Genomic DNA, 18,280 nt, shown 5'->3' with positions numbered 1-18,280 from the left:
GCTTGCAAAGCTAATCACACTCACACCTGGTGGCACAATATGTCCCCTTTAAATAAATATCATGTACGGTACTCATGAATCTTTGAATCTTTAACTTTACCAGTGCTTCAATATATAGCCTACAGTATGACAGTGACAATAATGATTTTGAAGCTCGTACATACCCTTCTGTAGCCGTCTATTTCATATTGTTCGCATATTTGCCCCAGCAAAGCTCTAGGTCTAGCAACGCCCCTGCAGGGAAGTATCGTCAATGTCATCGCAGTGGTGACGCAATGATGGCCCCGTCCTGCAGAGGGCACTGTTGGCTTATAGTTGAACTGGGTTACTTTATGGTCAGAGGCTTTGACGTAAAAAAAATAAAAAATGGCGGACACGGATGAACCTGTAGCATCTGAATTGTAACGTTAGAAGCTGTACTATATATAGATTTATTGCGATCTCCATTTTTACAGGACTGCAAAACTATCGTATCCTATTGAATACTATCATATCGGCACTCAAATATTTTTGTTGCATCATATTAAAGGTTGGGTATGGAATTTGCTTTTTTGGCCATTTTTGCCAAATTACTTGAAATCCTTATCATAACCCGCTTACAGCCACTGAGTTAGAAGTACTGACATGAAAATTAAACAAGTCAATCATCTGTGGAACGGGCAGGGCTCGAAAAACTCCAGCCAATCATTTGGATTGCCACCTCGTTGCATTGGACAGTAAGTACGTCAATCAACGGTCGTACTGCACTCCCCCTCCCCCACGCCCCGCGCGCGACCCCTTCGTGCAGTACTCGTGACCCAGAGCAAGCTCCTGTTTGTTGTTATCCTGCGGTAGCTACTGGAACTAGTTAATCCACATTTGGACCTAGCAGTAGAAGACAATTTCCATGGCAGACAAGACGCCACCATCCCCACCACCACCACCACCACCAGCAAAGAGAAGGAAAACTCTTTTTCAGAGAGTAATTGATAATAAAAACGCTGAAAGAGAAAAACTGAAATCAAGAATAATCCTAGGCGCTGCTTTCGAACGTTGGCGGCCACTGAAGGACGAGAAGGGTCTATAAAAACCGATGCTTGTGTGGCGGTTGACCTAGTTTCAAAGTTTATACGTTTATACTCGGTAATACCGGTGTTGAGACGAGTGTATTACTCGTTGTGAAAATGTCCACACCGCAGCAACCCTAGTGAAAACCAGGACTTCCATTACAATTATATGAAACAAACATACATTTTCTAAAAATAGTAATGATTTATGTGACCGTTTAATGTTTATAACATCTGGTGCAACCATAGCCGCGAGAACGTATTCTCAGCAGGGGGTGCTGGAAAAAAAAAACTCAGCCTGCACTAGACTCGCAACTCGTTACATTGATAAAAAACGATATATAGCAGCGCAGCTCAATTACACCAGTGCATTCGCGCACAGTTGAAAATCGATTGTTGTGTTCACTTCCTTCACACCATGGTTCACATCCAGCTGCTCACAGAACAAGTTTAGCGCACCACCGCTACCCTCACACTTTTTCATATAACCTTTTTTCAGCACTAGGTCATATGAGCATTAAATAAATGCTGCGTCTCAAAATGCCTTGGACAGCAGCGAGGATGACTCGCTTTGCCACGGGCCGAAACAGTTCGGAGCGACCACAGCCAGAGCGAACACAGCGGGGCAGAGGAGTGTCAGGAATAGTCTTTGGTGTACACATCAGTACGGCCTATTTTCACTACTGTTTAGTGGCAATGCAGTGTTTTATTCTATGCCTTTTTATTTTCGTATATTATTTCAATGAATACAATTTATTTATTCATAAAAACAAGATCTGGTCTTCAAATCTTTTTTCCAAATATAGGTCGTCTTACAATGGGGTTTGTGTTTATATTCGAACCAATACGGTACAGCGGGCGCTCACATGACGTTAAGCATTTCCTGGTGCATAATGTGACGCTTCAGAACCTAAAATCCCGTTTCTCCCCGTTGACACGACAACACATAACCGGCGTTTTCAGAAATCTCCACTTTGGCCGGAGTTTTTAGAAATGATCGTTTTCTGTGATAAGACAGGGCCTCGGACAGGGGGTGTTGCAGCACCCCCAAAACCCCTACTTCCCGTGGTACTGGGTGCAACTTACAGCTGAATGTAGTGCCATGTTGTTAAACGAAAACCTACGCTAGCCTGGCTCGCTCTCGCGCATCTCTGTTCGCGCTCGTGCATGATTGCGCGTCCAGGTACTTGGAATGGGTGGAGTCAGAGTCAGCGTTGAAGGAGAGGGGGTAGGACCATTTGAGTTGTGTATTTTCAAAATCTGCTGGCGTTTCGCAAATCGCATACCCAACCTTAAAAAAAAGAGTTTTGGAAATATTCTCTCCCTAATAAAACCGCACTTGCTTATTACTACAAATTTGAAGCCGGCCCTAACACTGAATTTGTCGCTTTTAATGACTTTTAAATTTACAATTAATTTTTTTTTCCTCTCTCTGTCTCTCTCTTTCTGTCATTCTCTCTGTCTGTCTGTCCTTCCTTCTCTCTCTGTCTCCTTCTCGCTGTCTCCTTCTCTCTCTCTTTCTGTCTGTCCTTCTCTCTCTCTCTCTCTCTCTCTCTGTCTGTCCGACTCTCTCTCGCTCTCTTGCGCTTTCGCTCTCTCTCTCGCTCTAGCCCGTCTCCAGACTGAGGTCTTTGACGAACAGGCCTACAAGGACAACATCATTGCACAGGTGAGCCTTCAGAGAGCGAGAGACCAGAGAGAGATACCAGAGAGAGAGACCAGATAGAGAGAGAGAGGCCAGAGAGAGAGAGAGAGACCAGAGAGAGAGAGAGATCCCCTCCTCCCAGCACACAGCTGTGATCAACACATGTGTTTGTGTGACCATGGAGCAAACAACGGCCAGCGCAGTCGCACGCACAAAAGCCTCAACATCGCGCCAATCAACGCGGACCCCGCCCACCGACACTTGGCCCTGCCCACACTGTGGGTGTGGCCACAGGGGTCAGGTTGATGGTTCGACCCCCAGCTCCTCCTCGCTGATGGTCGAGGTGTCCCTGAGCGAGACGCTAAGGGACACCAAATTAGTGATTGGGTTTATGAATGGGTGAATGTGTGTATGCATGGGTGAATGTTTGTGAATGAGAGATAGGGTGTATGAATGGGAGGATTTATCTGTGCGTGTGTGTGTTTGTGTGTGTTTGTGTGTGAGGTTTCCCTGAGCAAGGCACCTCACCCTGGCTGCTCCTGAAGAGCTGGCTGACGCCCTGCGTGGTGGGATGTACAAACACCCAATAAGTGCTTCAAAGGGGTGTTGAAGGAGAGTAAGGGAACTTACTCTTGCGCAAATGCGCACATACAGTTGCATACACCTACACACACACATACACACAGTCACACACACACACACAGTCGCACACACAAACGTACACACACAGTTGCACACACGCAAAGTCGCACACAGAGACGCAGTCACACACACGCAGAGTCACAAACATACACAGTCGCACACACGCACACACCCAGTCACACACACGCGCCCTAGCATACAGACACACACATGCACACACACACACAAAGTCGCACTTGCGCACAGTAGTACTCAGAGTCTAGGTAAACTCTGAACAAGTGAGTCTTTAGATGAGTCCACCGATTGTTGTCAGAAATCTATTATGCAGTGACTGAGTGAGGCAGGGATCACACTCTCTCTCTCTCTCTCTCTCTCTCTCTCTCTCTCTCTCTCTCTCTCTCTCTCTCTCTCTCTCCCTCTCTCTCTCAAAAACACTTCATGTAGACTACATGAAGTGTAGTCTACATGAAGTGCATAATGCACTACATGATGTAGTGCTTTGAGCCGCAATGCCCTGGGCTCTAAGTGTGTGTGTGACTTTTTGTGTGAATGTGAGTGTGTGTGAATAATTGTGTGTGTGTTGATTCATTTTGTCTCGTGAGTGTGTGTGGGTGATTCATTCTGTCTCGTTAGTGTGTTTGACTGTTTACTGTAAAGGTGTGGAATGTCTCAAACCCAGCTTTGTTGACCTTTGTCTCAGTGTGTGTGTGTGTAACTGATTGACTCCATGCATGATGGCATTTCAAAAGCACCTGTAGAATGCTCTAGGTGTGACCACACACACACACACACACACACACACACACACACACACACACACACACACATAGAGATGGAGATGGATAGATACAGATACATAGATACATATAGTTAGATAGCTATAGATATAGAGAAAGCTAAACACATAGTTGGATTAATCTATATCTCTATATATATATATACTATATATATATACAGTGTTGCCCAATCTGGCAACACTGCCTGTGAGCGGCCCATCCATGTTCCACCGTGAGCGGATGTCAAACTTCTGTCTCTGTCTCTGGCTCTGGCTCTGGCTCTGGCTCTGTCTCTCTCTCTTCTCCTGAGCCTGTTAGATTCCATCTCTTTGATGTCCGACCTGAAGTCAAGTCATGTCGGAAAAACAATCCCAGCCATGCGTGTGTGTACGTCATGTGCGTGTTTGTGTTTGTGCGTCTATGCGACTGTGTGCGCTACGCGACCCCAATGAAGGGTGTCTTTGAGTACCATAGGGGTCAACGGTACGTTGCCTACAGTCCTAACCTTAGTGTGTGGGTGTGTTTGTGTCTGTTTTTGATTTGTGTGTGTGTGTTTGTATGTGTGTGTGTGTGTCTTTGTTGATGGGTACGTGTTTGGGTGTGAGTGTGTGTGTGTCTTTGTTGATGGGTATGTGTGTGTGCGTGGGTTTGTGTCTTCGTTGATGGGCACGTGTGTGTGTGTTTGTGTGTGTGTGTCTATGTGTGGGTGGGTGTTTTTGTTGATGGGTATGTGTACCGGATTTTCTTTCCTTGGTTTCCCCCAACACACAGACGAATACACACACACACACACACACACACACACACACACACACACACACACACACACACACACAGGCGTCCCCTGGCTACCGCACACACACCCCCTCAACCCAACCCCAGCTCAGATCAACATTTACACGGCAGAATTAGCTCTTCCCACTGAGACACACTCACACACACATGTTTTAGCCTCAACCAGATTTTAAACCCAGGTGTGCGTGTGTTTAACCCCAGATGTGTGTGTGTGTTTGTTAAACCCAAGGTGTGTGAGTGTGTGTGTGTTCGGCAGAGAAGAGGAGTGTCTTAATTTCATTGACTCATTATGATTTAGGCGCATGCGTGTGTGTGTTTCTTTCTAAAACCAAAACTGAATTGTGTGTGTGTGTGTGTGTGTGTGTGTGTGTGTGTGTGTGTGAATCTCGTCAGTGGTAAGTTCCTTTAAGGCTGTCAGCGCCTGATTACCCTGTGGCTGTCTTCGTCTCTCTCTCTCTCTTTCGTGCTCTCTCTCTCGGTCTCACTCTCTCTCTCTTTCTCTGTAAATCATTGACAGCCTGAGAGAGAGAGAGAGAGAGAGAGAGTGAGAGAGAGAGAGAGAGAGAGGAGAGAGAGAGAGAGAGAGAGACTTTATCACACTCTCCTGAGGAATTCTGGATGTGTGTGGTGAGTGGGAGGAGGCCGGCGGTCTCCAGGACAACCCCCCCCCCCCCTGGGGGAGGGGGGGGGGGTGGTCTTTGTATCTGGACGTGACCTGACTCACCTGTTGCCGGTGAAACGTCCTGTCAAAGCCCCCCATCACAGCACCCCCGACCCCCCCACTCTTGTGTGTGTGTGTGTGTGCGTGTGTGTGTGTGTGTGTTGATGTATGTGTCTGTGTGTCGCGTGTGTGAGCCGGTTGATTCCCGCCGTTGTGGCTGTGACGTTATGCTGTGGAGAGCTTGGAATAAATTGATCAAACAAAAAATATTGGCCATGTCTGAGCGCATGCGTAGAATCTTCCCTCTTCTCTTATCTGCGCCGCGAAAACCAAAACACAATTACCGATCCTTCTCTGTTCACTAATACTATCTGTACATATCCTGTACATTTTGTGGAAAGACTCCTGTAAGTTTATTAGAGCTGCTAGAGCAGCTTGATGATCGAACGCATTAGTATAATCCAACTTGTTTGTTTATTTCCCTGTACTGGTGCATGTATGTGACGTAAACGCGTACGCGACGTGGGCAGATCTGGGCCTCGTTTCCTCGATCTTCGCTCGTACGATCATTCTCACAATGGATCTTGCGAACCATTGTGCGTTCACTGCTCTCACGACTTTCGTAGGATTGTAACTGTCTATTGACACAGTGCTGAAATGGGCTCCGTGCTGAGGGAGACGCAGGAATGTCGCAGGAAATGTCTCCCCATCAAGGCCAACAGCAGAGTAGCCTACGAAAAGAATAGACTGCAATAATTTGAATGCTAAAGATATTAAAACACAATTGAATAGGCCTAGGCCGACATATGTATTGGTCCTAATCCTGAATGCATTGTGCGTACATTTTTTCACGGTATTTTCCCCCCTTCCATATTACAAAAATCTATAATTTTTGTAATATGGGTTTAAAATTGCTTGTGTGACAACTTGGTGCTGATTTCTGAAACATGCTTTGCACAGCAAAGAGAGTCAACTTTATCTGATTCCGCTCTAGTCTAGAATATTTGCAGACATTAAAAATGAAACATTCCATTAATTCATTATCATTCAAACGCAGAGGCTGGGCATTGACACACGGCTATTGCTGACCCGATTAGGAGAGCTTGGTCTAGATCCTGCCCATGTTGTTGGGCAGGATGATGTAGGCTATAGGTACTTTTACACTGCCAAGCTGGTTCGGTCCCAACTTGGCACGCCCGGCGATTTCACCTTCTTATCTCAAATTTCCTGTGTAAAACCGAGGGGGTCAACCCCCGGTCGTCACGGTGCGGGCTTTCTTGGTTCACTGGAGAAGGCGGGACTGCGCATAGAGTCTAGACCTCTTTAGAATAATCTGAATTATTGCTATTCCCGAATGTTTTAATTTTTTTTTTTAATATTTTGTCGTTTTTACCCGCAACCGTCCTCGTGTTAAACAATGACACTGGACCTGGAGATGGAGATCTCCCCAAAGTGTGTGTGGTGACGGCTGGTTCAACCTGCTGACCACTGATTGGTTAACGAGCAACAGGTGTGCTGCCTCCCTCAGCCCCAGAATCCACTCAGACCAGGTGAGGCTGCTGAGACAAGATATCTATCCATCTATCTATCTATTGTCTATGTATTCTGTCTGTCTGTCTGTCTGTCTGTCTGTCTGTCTGTCTGTCTGTCTGTCTGTCTGTCTGTCTGTCTGTCTGTCTGTCTGTCTGTCTGTCTGTCCTTCTCTCTCTGTCTCCTTCTCGCTGTCTCCTTATCTCTCTCTTTCTGTCTGTCCTTCTCTCTCTCTCTCATTCTCTCTCTCTCTCTCTCTCTCTCTCTCTCTCTCTCTCTCTCTCTCTCTCTCTCTTTTTTAAGAACCGGAAAATCGGTTCTTAAAAAACCCAAAGAAGTCAACAAACATAAATAGTCTTTCCGTCTTGTTTTTAATCACAGAGCGAACGCGATTAGAGACCAGGTAGCGTAGGGTCCAGTGTCGTCTCTCTCTGAGACGCTCTGATCTTTTTACTTCTTCTTCTTCCGTGGTTTTGGTGCGGAGGCCAGGGTTTCATGCCGCTGCGAATACAAAATAGGTCTGGGCTGTCGATGGACGGGTTATGTTATCTCCTGTGTTACAGGGTACGGTACATCCAATTAGCTTGTTGTAGATTGTGTGTGTGTGTGTACAAATGTGTAGCTTTCTTCTTTTTCTACACTCGCCGTGTTTGTGTTGAGGTGTTTGTTGCACACACATAAGAGCAGTGGCGATCATGATGGCAGTCACCGAGTTCAGTTCTCTCTCTCTCTCTCTCCCTCTCCCTCTTCCTCTCCCTGTCTATCTATAGAAGTGGGTTAGTCGGGGGACACACGCGGCCGTGTCACCGCCCCGCAGTAGCACTCCTGTGGTCAGCCGAGGGCTGTAATTGAGGCCCAGGCTCTTCAAGGCCTCACTAACCACTCTCCTCTTTACTCCCTCCTAATAACCGGGCTCCTCCCCCCGCGAAGAACGGGCCCTGGTGGACTTCAGGGAGGAGGATTGAGACCGGGTTGATCATCCTCTCCTCTCCTCCTCTCCTCCTCTCCTCCCCTCCTCTCCTCCTCTCCTCCTCTCCTCCCCTCCTCTCTTCTTCTCCTCTTCCTCTCCCCTCCTCCTGCTCTCCTCCTCCTCTCCTCTTCCTCTCCTCCTCTCCTCCTCCTCTCCTCCCCTCCTCTCTTCCTCTCCTCCTCCTCCCCTCCTCTCCTCCTCCTCTCCTCCCCTCTTCCTCCTCTCCTCCTCCTCTCCTCTCCTCCTCCTCTCTTCCTCTCCTACTCCTTCTCTTCTCCTCCTAATGGATGCCTGCGTGTGTATTTAGAGTGTATATTTAATTCATCTGGAGATAGATCTAGGAGGTAGACTCTGTGTGTGTGTGTGTGTGTGTGTGTGTGTGTGTGTGTGTGTGTGTGTGTGTGTGTGTGTGTGTGTGTGTGTGTGTGTGTGTGTGTGTGTGTGTGTGTGTGTGTGTGTCTGCCTCTGTGTGTTTGTGAGTGTCTGTGTGTATGTCAGTTTTTGTAATGTGTGTGGGTCTCTGTGTGTGTGTGTGTGTGTGTGTGTGTGTGTGTGTGTGTGTGTGTGTGTGTGTGTGTGTGTGTGTGTGTGTGTGTGTGTGTGTGTGTGTGTGCGCGCAAGTCTGAATTTAAATCCATGCAACAGTCACACTTGTTGACGTGTGTGTGTGCGTGTGTGTGTGTGCGCGATGGCCTGTTGCTTCGTTATTCCCTGTCAGTATGCCAGTGTCTCTCATCGCCTTGTACTTTACCCCCTTTAAACACACACACACACAGACACACACACACACAGACAGACAGACAGAGACACTCCCTCACACACACACAAACAAGCACACACACACAGACAGCAAGACACACTCAATCACACACACACACAAACACTTCCAACTAGGGTTGCTGCGGTGTGGACATTTTCACACCGAGTAAAACGCTCGTGTCAACACCGGTATTACCGGTATAAACGGTATTACCAAATCACCAAATCATCTGACCACATCACCCCTGTCCTCATCCAACTTCACTGGCTCCCAGTACACTACCGCATCCAATACAAAACCCTACTCCTCACCTACAAAGCTCTCCACAACCTAGCCCCCAGTTACCTCTGCGACCTCCTCCAAGAATACACTCCCTCCCGCTCCCTCCGCTCAACCTCTGCTGGACTACTATGTATCCCCACATCACGACTCGCTACAATGGGTGCCCGGTCATTCAGCTGTTCAGCACCCAGGCTCTGGAACTCCCTCCCCCCACACATAAAACAGTCAGACACCATTACAACCTTCAAGTCACAACTCAAAACTCACCTGTTCAAACTCTCACACAACGTCTAACTGATCACCGTTTTGATTGTTTGTTTGTTTTGTTTTGTCTTGTTTTTGTTTTATTTATTATTTATTTATTATGTTTATTTATACATTTTTCCACAATGTCTTGTTTTTTTAAACGATTTATGATGACTATATGCTCTGTAAGGTGACCTTGGGTGTCTTGAAAGGCGCCTCTAAATTAAATGTATTATTATTATTTATTATTATTAGCTTTGAAACTATAGGTCAACCGCCATCTTCTCCGTCAATCCTCCTCTCACACTCGGTGAAAGCGGCTGGCAGCGCGCCAATTCTCGGCGTCTTATAACGTTCCATATATAATAGTATAATATAATTTTATCTATCATAATATCACGGCCAAAAGCTCTGTGCGCCTCCGGATGGTCGTAGCGCGGGGATCTCACGTAGGGATTGGGCTTCTCGGGGGTTTGTTTACCGGCGTTGCTATGGTTACCGGTCTTGTAAGGAAGCGCATCAATTCTCGCCGCGCCAATTCACCCTTCGCTTAGCCCCGCCCCCCTTAACTACTGTTGCTACGCCTGACAAGCTTTCGTACCTCTCTCATTGAACTCAATGATGTATGTAGCCTACCGTTATCTGACGTCCCGAGAGAGATAATAGCTAATTTCTGGAATTCAGGGGAGATCTCTGAAAGAACAAGGCAAAAGGGGCTTCAGTATGCTTTTGAGGGATACATTCACGACATCTGCGCGAAGTCAGGCAATGGGGAAATAAATATTGAGGCCAAAGCATATAGGTCGCAATTGAAAACAGAGACACCTCACTTGCTACTCATTAGCGCTACTACTGGAGGCATCAAGGAGCAGCAATGTTCTTGCACAGCAGGGTAAGTGATTTTCTAATAATTATAAATCGAACAGCTTAAACTGTATATACGTGTTGTTAAATAGCACCAAGACGTCTGATCACTTTGGCAAAGATTAATTATTTTTTAGCGCCGCAGGCTACTGCTCACACGTAGTAGGTCTGGTATATGCCTTGGACCTGGCTATATCTAAAGCAAGAGATTATGAGCCGAGCACGTCATCTTGCACAAGCCTACCTCAGCAGTGGCACAAGCCAAGGGGTAGCAAGATCAGGGCTGTGCCAATTTCAACTGTAGTTGTGGCTAAAGCTACCGAAAGTCGTAAACGGCGGCCAATTGATTGTCGCTATTCAGGAAGCAGGTACGTTGAACATTAGGGATCTAAGTTTTCCAAGTAGGATGCACAACAGACTTCTGCACATGAAAGCCCTACCGTTGCATTGATAGGGAATTGTTTTTCAGGACCGTCTCAGTTACAGAGGAGAAAATTGCGCTTCTCAAAAGGCAGACAGGAACACCTATCAGCTACTTGGTGAACAGGCCCCCTATTCACATAACTGTAGGAGGAGAGAAATACTCACTAGGAAGTGGTCTAAGCCATCAGGTAAATGAATGAGATGAGGCAGTGTATAGTACAGTATATATTCTTTATTTTTCATCATGACTTCCTAGCTGTTCTCCACACAAACCTTAATATTTGATGATGTGTGGCTGGAAGTTAGACAACATACTGACAACATACCATATTTGATTTATGTTCCCAAGCCGAGAAATGGGGATTCTGCCTGACACAATTTAAAAAAAAAATATCTTCGCAATAGCTCTTTCAACATGGAACCTGTGCTTGGCTATTTTTTTTGTCAGATCAACATCTGCATGTGGCATCTGTCTGTTTGCTCTTGCAAAAGGTGGAATGTTAAGTTTCAAGCCAATCTCCTCAACTTCTTTCTCTATTAGGAAACCCTTATCAACCATCAATCCATCTCCTACATTTAGGTAGCCACACTGAACACACCCCTTCAAAACATCAATGATGTTGCTCCTATTGAATATTTCCTTGTCTGAAATGGATCCAGTGAAGAGGGCAGACACATAAATGAGGGCACCTCGTGGATCACATGCCACCAGAGACTTAAGGGTGTTTGTAGACTTGTAGGTGGAGTAAGTCTGACTCTGCAACACTAGTGAACTAGGTTTCTCAATTTTAAGTTCTGTGCCATCTAGAATGGCAAAGGTGTTCGGAAATTGTTCCTTAAATTTAGCTGGCATATTCTCTGAAATAACGTCCCTGTGTGGCAAAACAGACAATTTCCCTAGAATTTCAAACATATAGTCCACCCAGGAGTTTATCAAAGTGCTGACACTTTGTAAACGAATCTTGAAGCGGAATGCCAAATCTTTGCGGTCCCAATTTTGTCTAAATTTCATCAGTGTCAGTAACAATTGACTGCGCAGCGTAAGTTTTGAGATCTCATTATCAATCTTTTTATATGTCAGTGGAATGTGTGTTTGTGGTGCATCTGGGTCAGTTGGAATGGAAAACAAATTACACAAGACATTAAACTGGTCATAGGTAAAACCTGTGCAGTATTTGAAATAATCAGGCACATGGCTTATGTTCAATATCTCAGGGTTTAAGTCTGTGCACTTCTGAAGGTGGAGTTCCCTGTCCTTTGCCTCAAGCTTAACCCTCAGACTAATTATCTCCTGCTTTTGTGCAGTTAATGCATCCTGAAGAGTTCTCAATTCCTCTTGGTTGGCTTCACGGCTTGGTTGCAGACTCAGTTCCTCTTGGTTGTCGAGATCTTCTGTTAATGACAAAAATAAAGAGAAATGATTAATGTTTATTATTTTCTTATGTTTTACAGCTTCCTCTCATTGACCCTCCAGGACCATCATCTACTTCATCTACTTCATATAACTTCCCAGATTTCCCTCTGCCAGCATAGCCCTCAAATTATTGTTTTGTGCTGTCTGAGAAAGACATGTGTAGTCTAGATGTCTTAGCAATCACACTATCCCAGTCTGCAGCCCTAGAAAGAGAGACCAGACAACAAGATGCAAATAAAACCTGGCATCTTGCAAGGGCTCCACGACTCACATCAAGTGTATTTAAGTGTATTTGTTCTAGGAGGGCCGACTTCGGTGCTTTGGCTGTTAGGCTCAAGGCCACCTCAGGTAAGCAGACCAAGGCAATGAGGCGAGGGGTAGAACTTGAGCCCGAGGCAGCGCAGAAGTATACAGTAATAACAGGCAATCTAGTTTCCCCTGTCGGCTTTGTGGTTAATCCCAATGCTCCACACCTCGGCACATCCCCAGATAGGAGGGTCAAAGATGGTACAAGCTTTGGCCTTCTTGAAATAAAATGTCCATCAAAGAGCAGCTGCCAAGACTGTCCCTATCTCCAAAAACAGTCAGATGGTAGTCAAAGGTTAAAGGAGACCCACGCCTACTACTATCAGATAATAGGGCAGCTGGGACTTACAGGCATGCCTTGGTGTGACTTTTTTGTGATGTGTGAGGAGGACTACCATTTACAGAGGATACATTTTGATGTGGAAAAGTGGTGTAACATTAAAAACAATCTAGATTTGTTTTTCTTTAGTTTCTTCCTCCCCATTTAAATTTACCGCTGTTGTTGGTCAAGTCACACTGTAGTGATGTGTCCTCGGTGGAGAATGAGGTGTTCGTTTCCGGCTGGTCACACCTGATTCTGTAAACAATCAGTTGAACACAGGTTTAGTTTATTTACTTGATTACACAGTTGTTTTCTTGAGGTTATGATAATTTTCTTTCAATAATTAATAAATACATTTCATATGAAGTATGCATGCTGTATTGTGTAATAATTTCACTACCTAATAAAGAACATAGTTTTAAACAGATGTGAGAGCGTCGTCTCATAAGTGACTAGTGAACCTGTACGTTTGCGTACCTTTTCCGTGGAGAACTCCGGCAACCCCCCTGATGCTCCCGCGTATGAACTGACCCCGGGAAAGCAGCAATGGGATTGGGGAAGTCGTGTGTCGGCTGTCCATTAACAAAATGCTAAAATATATTGAACAGTATGTCAAAGCGAGCCTGCATCTTGTCTCTTATCATTTCATTTTACGTTAAAATGTACGCATTCTGAACAAAGAACCGTAATCATTTGCAAGCAATACTGAGATGAGTTAACTATCCGCTAGCTTAATTACATTATGAGGTGACCATATTTCTGAGATAAAATTCAGACATGTAAACACCTGCAGAAACACCTTCAGTTCAGACATGTAAACACCTGCAAAACAGTGTAATGTTTTAATCTTTGTAAGCGAAAAACGGGGACTGTCTGGTCACCTTATTACATTAGCTTGTCCTCATGTTGGACACTTAACAAAGTGCCAAAATACGTTCAACAGTATCTTATAGTCTCTTTTTACGTTAAAATATATGCATTGTGAACAAAGGACCGTAATTATATTCAAGCAATACTGAGATGATTTAGCTCACTTGATAACTTGATAACTTTAGCTTGTTCTTACCTTGGAGCAAATGTAAGTGTTCTTGGTTATCGTCGAGACATTCATCTGCGATTGGGGCCTCCCACACTTTTTGATCCACTCACGGCATTTTTCGTATTGAGTTTTGGGTTTCGGGAATGGAAAAAAAAACAACACCACCCTCCAAACTCTTTGGGTATCGGCTGTCCGTTTTGCACAACCCATAGGCACAGTGCTTCGGCATCTTCACTTAGCCCAAAAGTTTGTCAGGTCCTCCGCGCTTAGTTACCGTTGCTAAACTACGATTGGCCTAGGGCGGTTTTTGGGCGTGGCTTAGCGAAGGGTAAATTCTCCCGCACAGAGCAGAACTGTGGCCTATTCTACACATTTTAATTTTCTTAATTATAATTATATTGTTCATTTTTACTGAATTTGTTTTTTATTTGTTTTTTATTGGTGTTGCCGGTGTGCAACACCGAGTAATCGGTGTTGGCCTCAACACCGGTAACACCGGTAATACCGTATACTGCGGCAACCCTACCTCCAACACAAGCAATCTCATAACAGTGAATTCCCTTTCCCAGAATGCAATGCTGCGTCTCTGTGTCCTCTTCCATGGAATTTAGTAAGAATTGTAAAGATTGTGAGGACGGCACTTTGACCGGATCGACCATCTCCCTTCACCTCATAAATATGAATCAGTAACACACACACACACATACAGACACACATACACACACACACACACACACACACACAAATAAACACATTGACACACACACACACGTTCGTACATTCATACAAACATACATGCATACATAAATACAGTACATAGATACATACATGCATACACACACACACACACACACACACACACACACACACACTACAAAGACAGACAGACAGACAGACACACACTCACACAGACCGAGACTCTCACAGACACACACACAGACAGACAGACGGACACATTCAATGACAACAGCATGTGAAAAGCAGGTTGTTGTTGTTTACTGGCTAATGAGAGAGAGAGAGAGAGAGAGAGAGAGAGAGAGAGAGAGAGAGAACATAGGTTTCTCTGTGTCTCCATAAGAAGAACTGAGGCTCGGCCGTACATTTATTTTTACGCTATTTAAACAAACATCATGGAAATAAATCAACGTGAGAAACCTCTCAAACCTGACCAGAGTCTGTTCAGGAGTCTCTCTCTCCCCCACTCTCTTTCTCTCTCTCCCCCACATTCTCTCTCTCTCTCTGTCTTTCTCTTTCTCCCCAAGCCTCTCTCCCCTCCCCCTCCCTCCACCTCTGGAGAGAGACCACCAATTCCTCCAGGTCAATATTTGAGAAGCTAATTTGGAGAAGTTTGTCTTCTTCATATTGGGGCAAGGAGGGGGGATGGGGGAGGAGGGGGAGAGAGGGGGGGAGTGAGGGGAGCAATGATTTAGTGGAGTAATGCACACAAACTATATATACATGCGTGTGTGTGTGTCTCTGTTGTGTGTTTTTGTGTTTGTGTGTTGTTGTCTTTCTTAGTGTGTGTGTGTATCTGTCTTTGTGTGTGTATGGTGTCTGTATCTGAGTGCGTGTGTGTTTCTGGGCCTGTCAGTCATTCTTTGAAGTGTGTGTGTGTGTGTGTGTGTGTGTGTGTGTGTGTGTGTGTGTGTGTGTGTGTGTGTGTGTGTGTGTGTGTGTGTGTGTGTGCTCTCTGCCTCGTCCGTGAGCTAGCATAATGTAGCTCGCCGCTGCCACAAACACCCTTATCTGACCGGGGCCTCGGTGGATAAGGGTTCGGCTTTATGGGGGCGTGCATGTGACGGAGCGTGCCTACCGTGCACTTCCACCTTTTCTGCTGAGACTATAAATGACGCTTTGATTAGGGCCTTATCGCCACGGCGACAGACCATGTGACACTCACGCACATGCATGCACACACACACACACCATGTGACACACACAAACTTCAATGTGAGTTCAGGATATAGCGTGACGTTTGAGTTCAACTTAGGACCTTGAATGTGGACGTGTCGGAGATTGTCCCTGTTTGTCGAATTCATTCACTATGAAATCCCCCAAAGCTTTATTTTAATAGCATGAAAATTGTGTGTATTTGTTTGTCAGAAACCTTAATGTGTTTGTTTGTTTGATGCCCTTGCCTCTTGGAAAAGAGATTTCAAATTGTCTGTTCAATCATCTCTCTCTCGCTCTCGCTCTCGCTCTCTCTTTCTCTGTGTCGTCCTCTCTCCCCCTCAGCTCCTCCCCCAGGTGATGTCAGAGCAAGGGAAGGGCTTCGTCTTCGACTCAGACCTGAGGGAGCTCTACTCCGCCGTCGTCGCCCACGGAAACCCGGGCAAACGCAAGCGCCCCTCCTCCCCCTCCTCCCCATTGGCTACCGAGGGACGGGAGGTGGAGCTTGCGCCGAGCCAAACCCCGACTCCAGGTGAGGCCCACTTTGATTGGCCGAATCCATTGAGTTAGAAAATTAGCTAGAGTGCGAGACTGTGATTAGAGAGAGAGAGATACCTGGGGTCTCATTTATAAAACTGTGCGTGGGATCGTTACTAAAAGTGTACGTATGCCCAAAAGCCAAGTTTTGCGTGCGCCAAAAAATATTCAGACTTATAAAACCCTGCGTACGCACACCGTACGCAATCTTTGCTTTATAAATCCCAGAGTGCCTACAAGTGTGCGCAGCTGAATCAGCTTCACGTTCCGCCCTGTACACGCCCCTTTTTAACTATACATTTCCAATGCAAATTACCTCATGAATACGATCTGCATATAAAACAGACTCAGATGCAAGTATTATGTCTTGTCGGAAACAATGGCAGAAGGAGGTTGAAACGGAGACACGTGTGGGTGAGATGGAGACCCGAAAAGTAGTTTTGTTCGGCGGTCACGGGATTGGGATCGCCAACAACAAAAAGCAGATTGAGTGGCAACATGTTGCTGCAGCAGTGAACTCTGTCAGTAGCACGGAGCGCACAGTCCCAGAATTAAAAAGAGTGGTCTGACATAAAGGTACATATTTTTCTGTACCAATAAATCGTTATGGTCCCTAAAGACCCTGTCCCTCCGAATCCTGCCATTTGCATGGTCCGCAAGAAGTGCCATATGGTGCAGCATTACCACGGCGCTCACCTCTTTATTTATAGGGTTACAGTAATAAGACTGACCGAGAACACCTTGGATAATCAGTTGTAAATGTTCTTGAACATAACCCCTTTTTAATGCCTGATTTGTCATGAGAAGCATCAAGAGTAACGGTCAACGATTGTGATGAGGAGTGTGGCTTGGTTTTCCACACTTGGGATTTAATTGACATTTGATTATGTGTTTACAGTGTCACATCAAAATATTATGTTATTGACACATGTTGGACAGATGCTTTATTCCATGCAGTCGCGCGGTCAGTGGACAGTATGGAGTGACGGGATTAAATATAGATTTTCTTTTAATTTATATTCTACAGAGATGTTTCTGGAGTTATAACTGAGAAATAACGCAGTTGACTTAAATTATTCTGATTACATCGATTTAACGCATGATACGGGTTGAAATTAAATTTATGAAGGGCGATGATAAAACATAATCGTTCTTCCCACTCTACAATTCTTCTGTCTGACTTCAGTTCACCACCACACCATCTGTGTCGCCAATTCTCCTTTACCTCCAAACCATGCGTACGCATGGGTCAGAGTTTGCTTAGGGCTGCGCACATTCTCCCGTCAAGTTGGTTTTTTATAGATCACAACCTTGGCGTGGAAAATCACGTACGCCAATTTCAGCCCCGTTTTGTGCGTACGCAACAGTTATAAATGAGACCCCTGAACATCTTCTCTACCTTTCAAAGGGGGCGCCGACGCCAGAGGGGAAGCCCCGCCCACCAGGTCCGTCCAGGTAGAACCAGGAGCTAATCAGGAGTCGCCAAGAAGCAAGATGGCCGAGCGACAGGTAACAAACGCTGATGTTCAAACCACACACACACACATACAAACAGACACACATACACATACACACACTAGCTTGACGGCATCAATGAAGCTAGCCGCTAGCCTTTAGCAGATAGCATTTAGCCTGCCGGTCTGTAGTCACCATCCTGGTTCTCGTCTCCTAGGCCGAGGGCGTCCGGACGCAGACTAGACCAAAGAAGAAGAAGGCTGTGGGTCTGTTCCGCTGAGGAATTGAGCCGGGATCCACAGACCAACGCTCTGTTTTTAATTGTTTGTTTTAAACTTTTTTATGATGTTTTATTTGTTCATGAGTTCATGAGTGTGTGGGTAAGGGACATTAAAGGGGTTTTGAGATTATTGAGATTGCTTCTGCTGATTTCTCATTGTCATTATCTGAGAAAAAAAAGACTTTGGTATGTTTTAAATGAAATGTAAAGGAATGAACCGATAAAATATGTATTTTACTTTTGAATTAAAAAACGACAATTCTAAGATATATATATTATTTGTATTTATGTTCAGAAAAAAATCCAAAATATCATTAACGTTTTTCCTTTGATTATTAACATCCCATCTTCCAAGAACGAAATTTCTGAAACGTCTATTGTGGATTTATGCTTTTTT

General features: G+C 45.2%; 1 protein-coding gene and 1 long non-coding RNA gene across 5 annotated transcripts in view; one reads left to right on the top strand and one right to left on the bottom strand.

Moving 5' to 3' along the window:
• The window catches only part of nhej1 (nonhomologous end-joining factor 1), a 30,409-nt gene extending 12,266 nt beyond the window's left edge, over nucleotides 1-18,143 (top strand). For all 4 annotated transcript variants that reach the window (XM_056594695.1, XM_056594694.1, XM_056594693.1 and 1 more), the window contains exons 5-8: nucleotides 2,657-2,715; nucleotides 15,957-16,143; nucleotides 17,557-17,657; nucleotides 17,821-18,143. In XM_056594695.1, the coding sequence (XP_056450670.1) occupies nucleotides 2,657-2,715; nucleotides 15,957-16,143; nucleotides 17,557-17,657; nucleotides 17,821-17,883 (410 nt within the window). In that variant the 3' untranslated portion in view covers nucleotides 17,884-18,143. The remainder of the gene's footprint in view (nucleotides 1-2,656; nucleotides 2,716-15,956; nucleotides 16,144-17,556; nucleotides 17,658-17,820) is intronic.
• On the bottom strand, nucleotides 11,637-14,042 carry LOC130385915 (uncharacterized). The gene is made up of 3 exons (XR_008896076.1): nucleotides 13,749-14,042; nucleotides 12,855-12,937; nucleotides 11,637-12,032 (listed from the first exon to the last, which is right to left on the bottom strand). It is a non-coding gene; the product is annotated as an uncharacterized LOC130385915 (long non-coding RNA).
• Nucleotides 18,144-18,280: the final 137 nt, after the last annotated feature.

Source organism: Gadus chalcogrammus, chromosome 7, assembly GCF_026213295.1.
Source record: "Gadus chalcogrammus isolate NIFS_2021 chromosome 7, NIFS_Gcha_1.0, whole genome shotgun sequence".
Classification (NCBI taxonomy): Eukaryota; Metazoa; Chordata; class Actinopteri; order Gadiformes; family Gadidae; genus Gadus; species Gadus chalcogrammus.
This window is presented reverse-complemented; position numbering and strand designations above follow the sequence as displayed.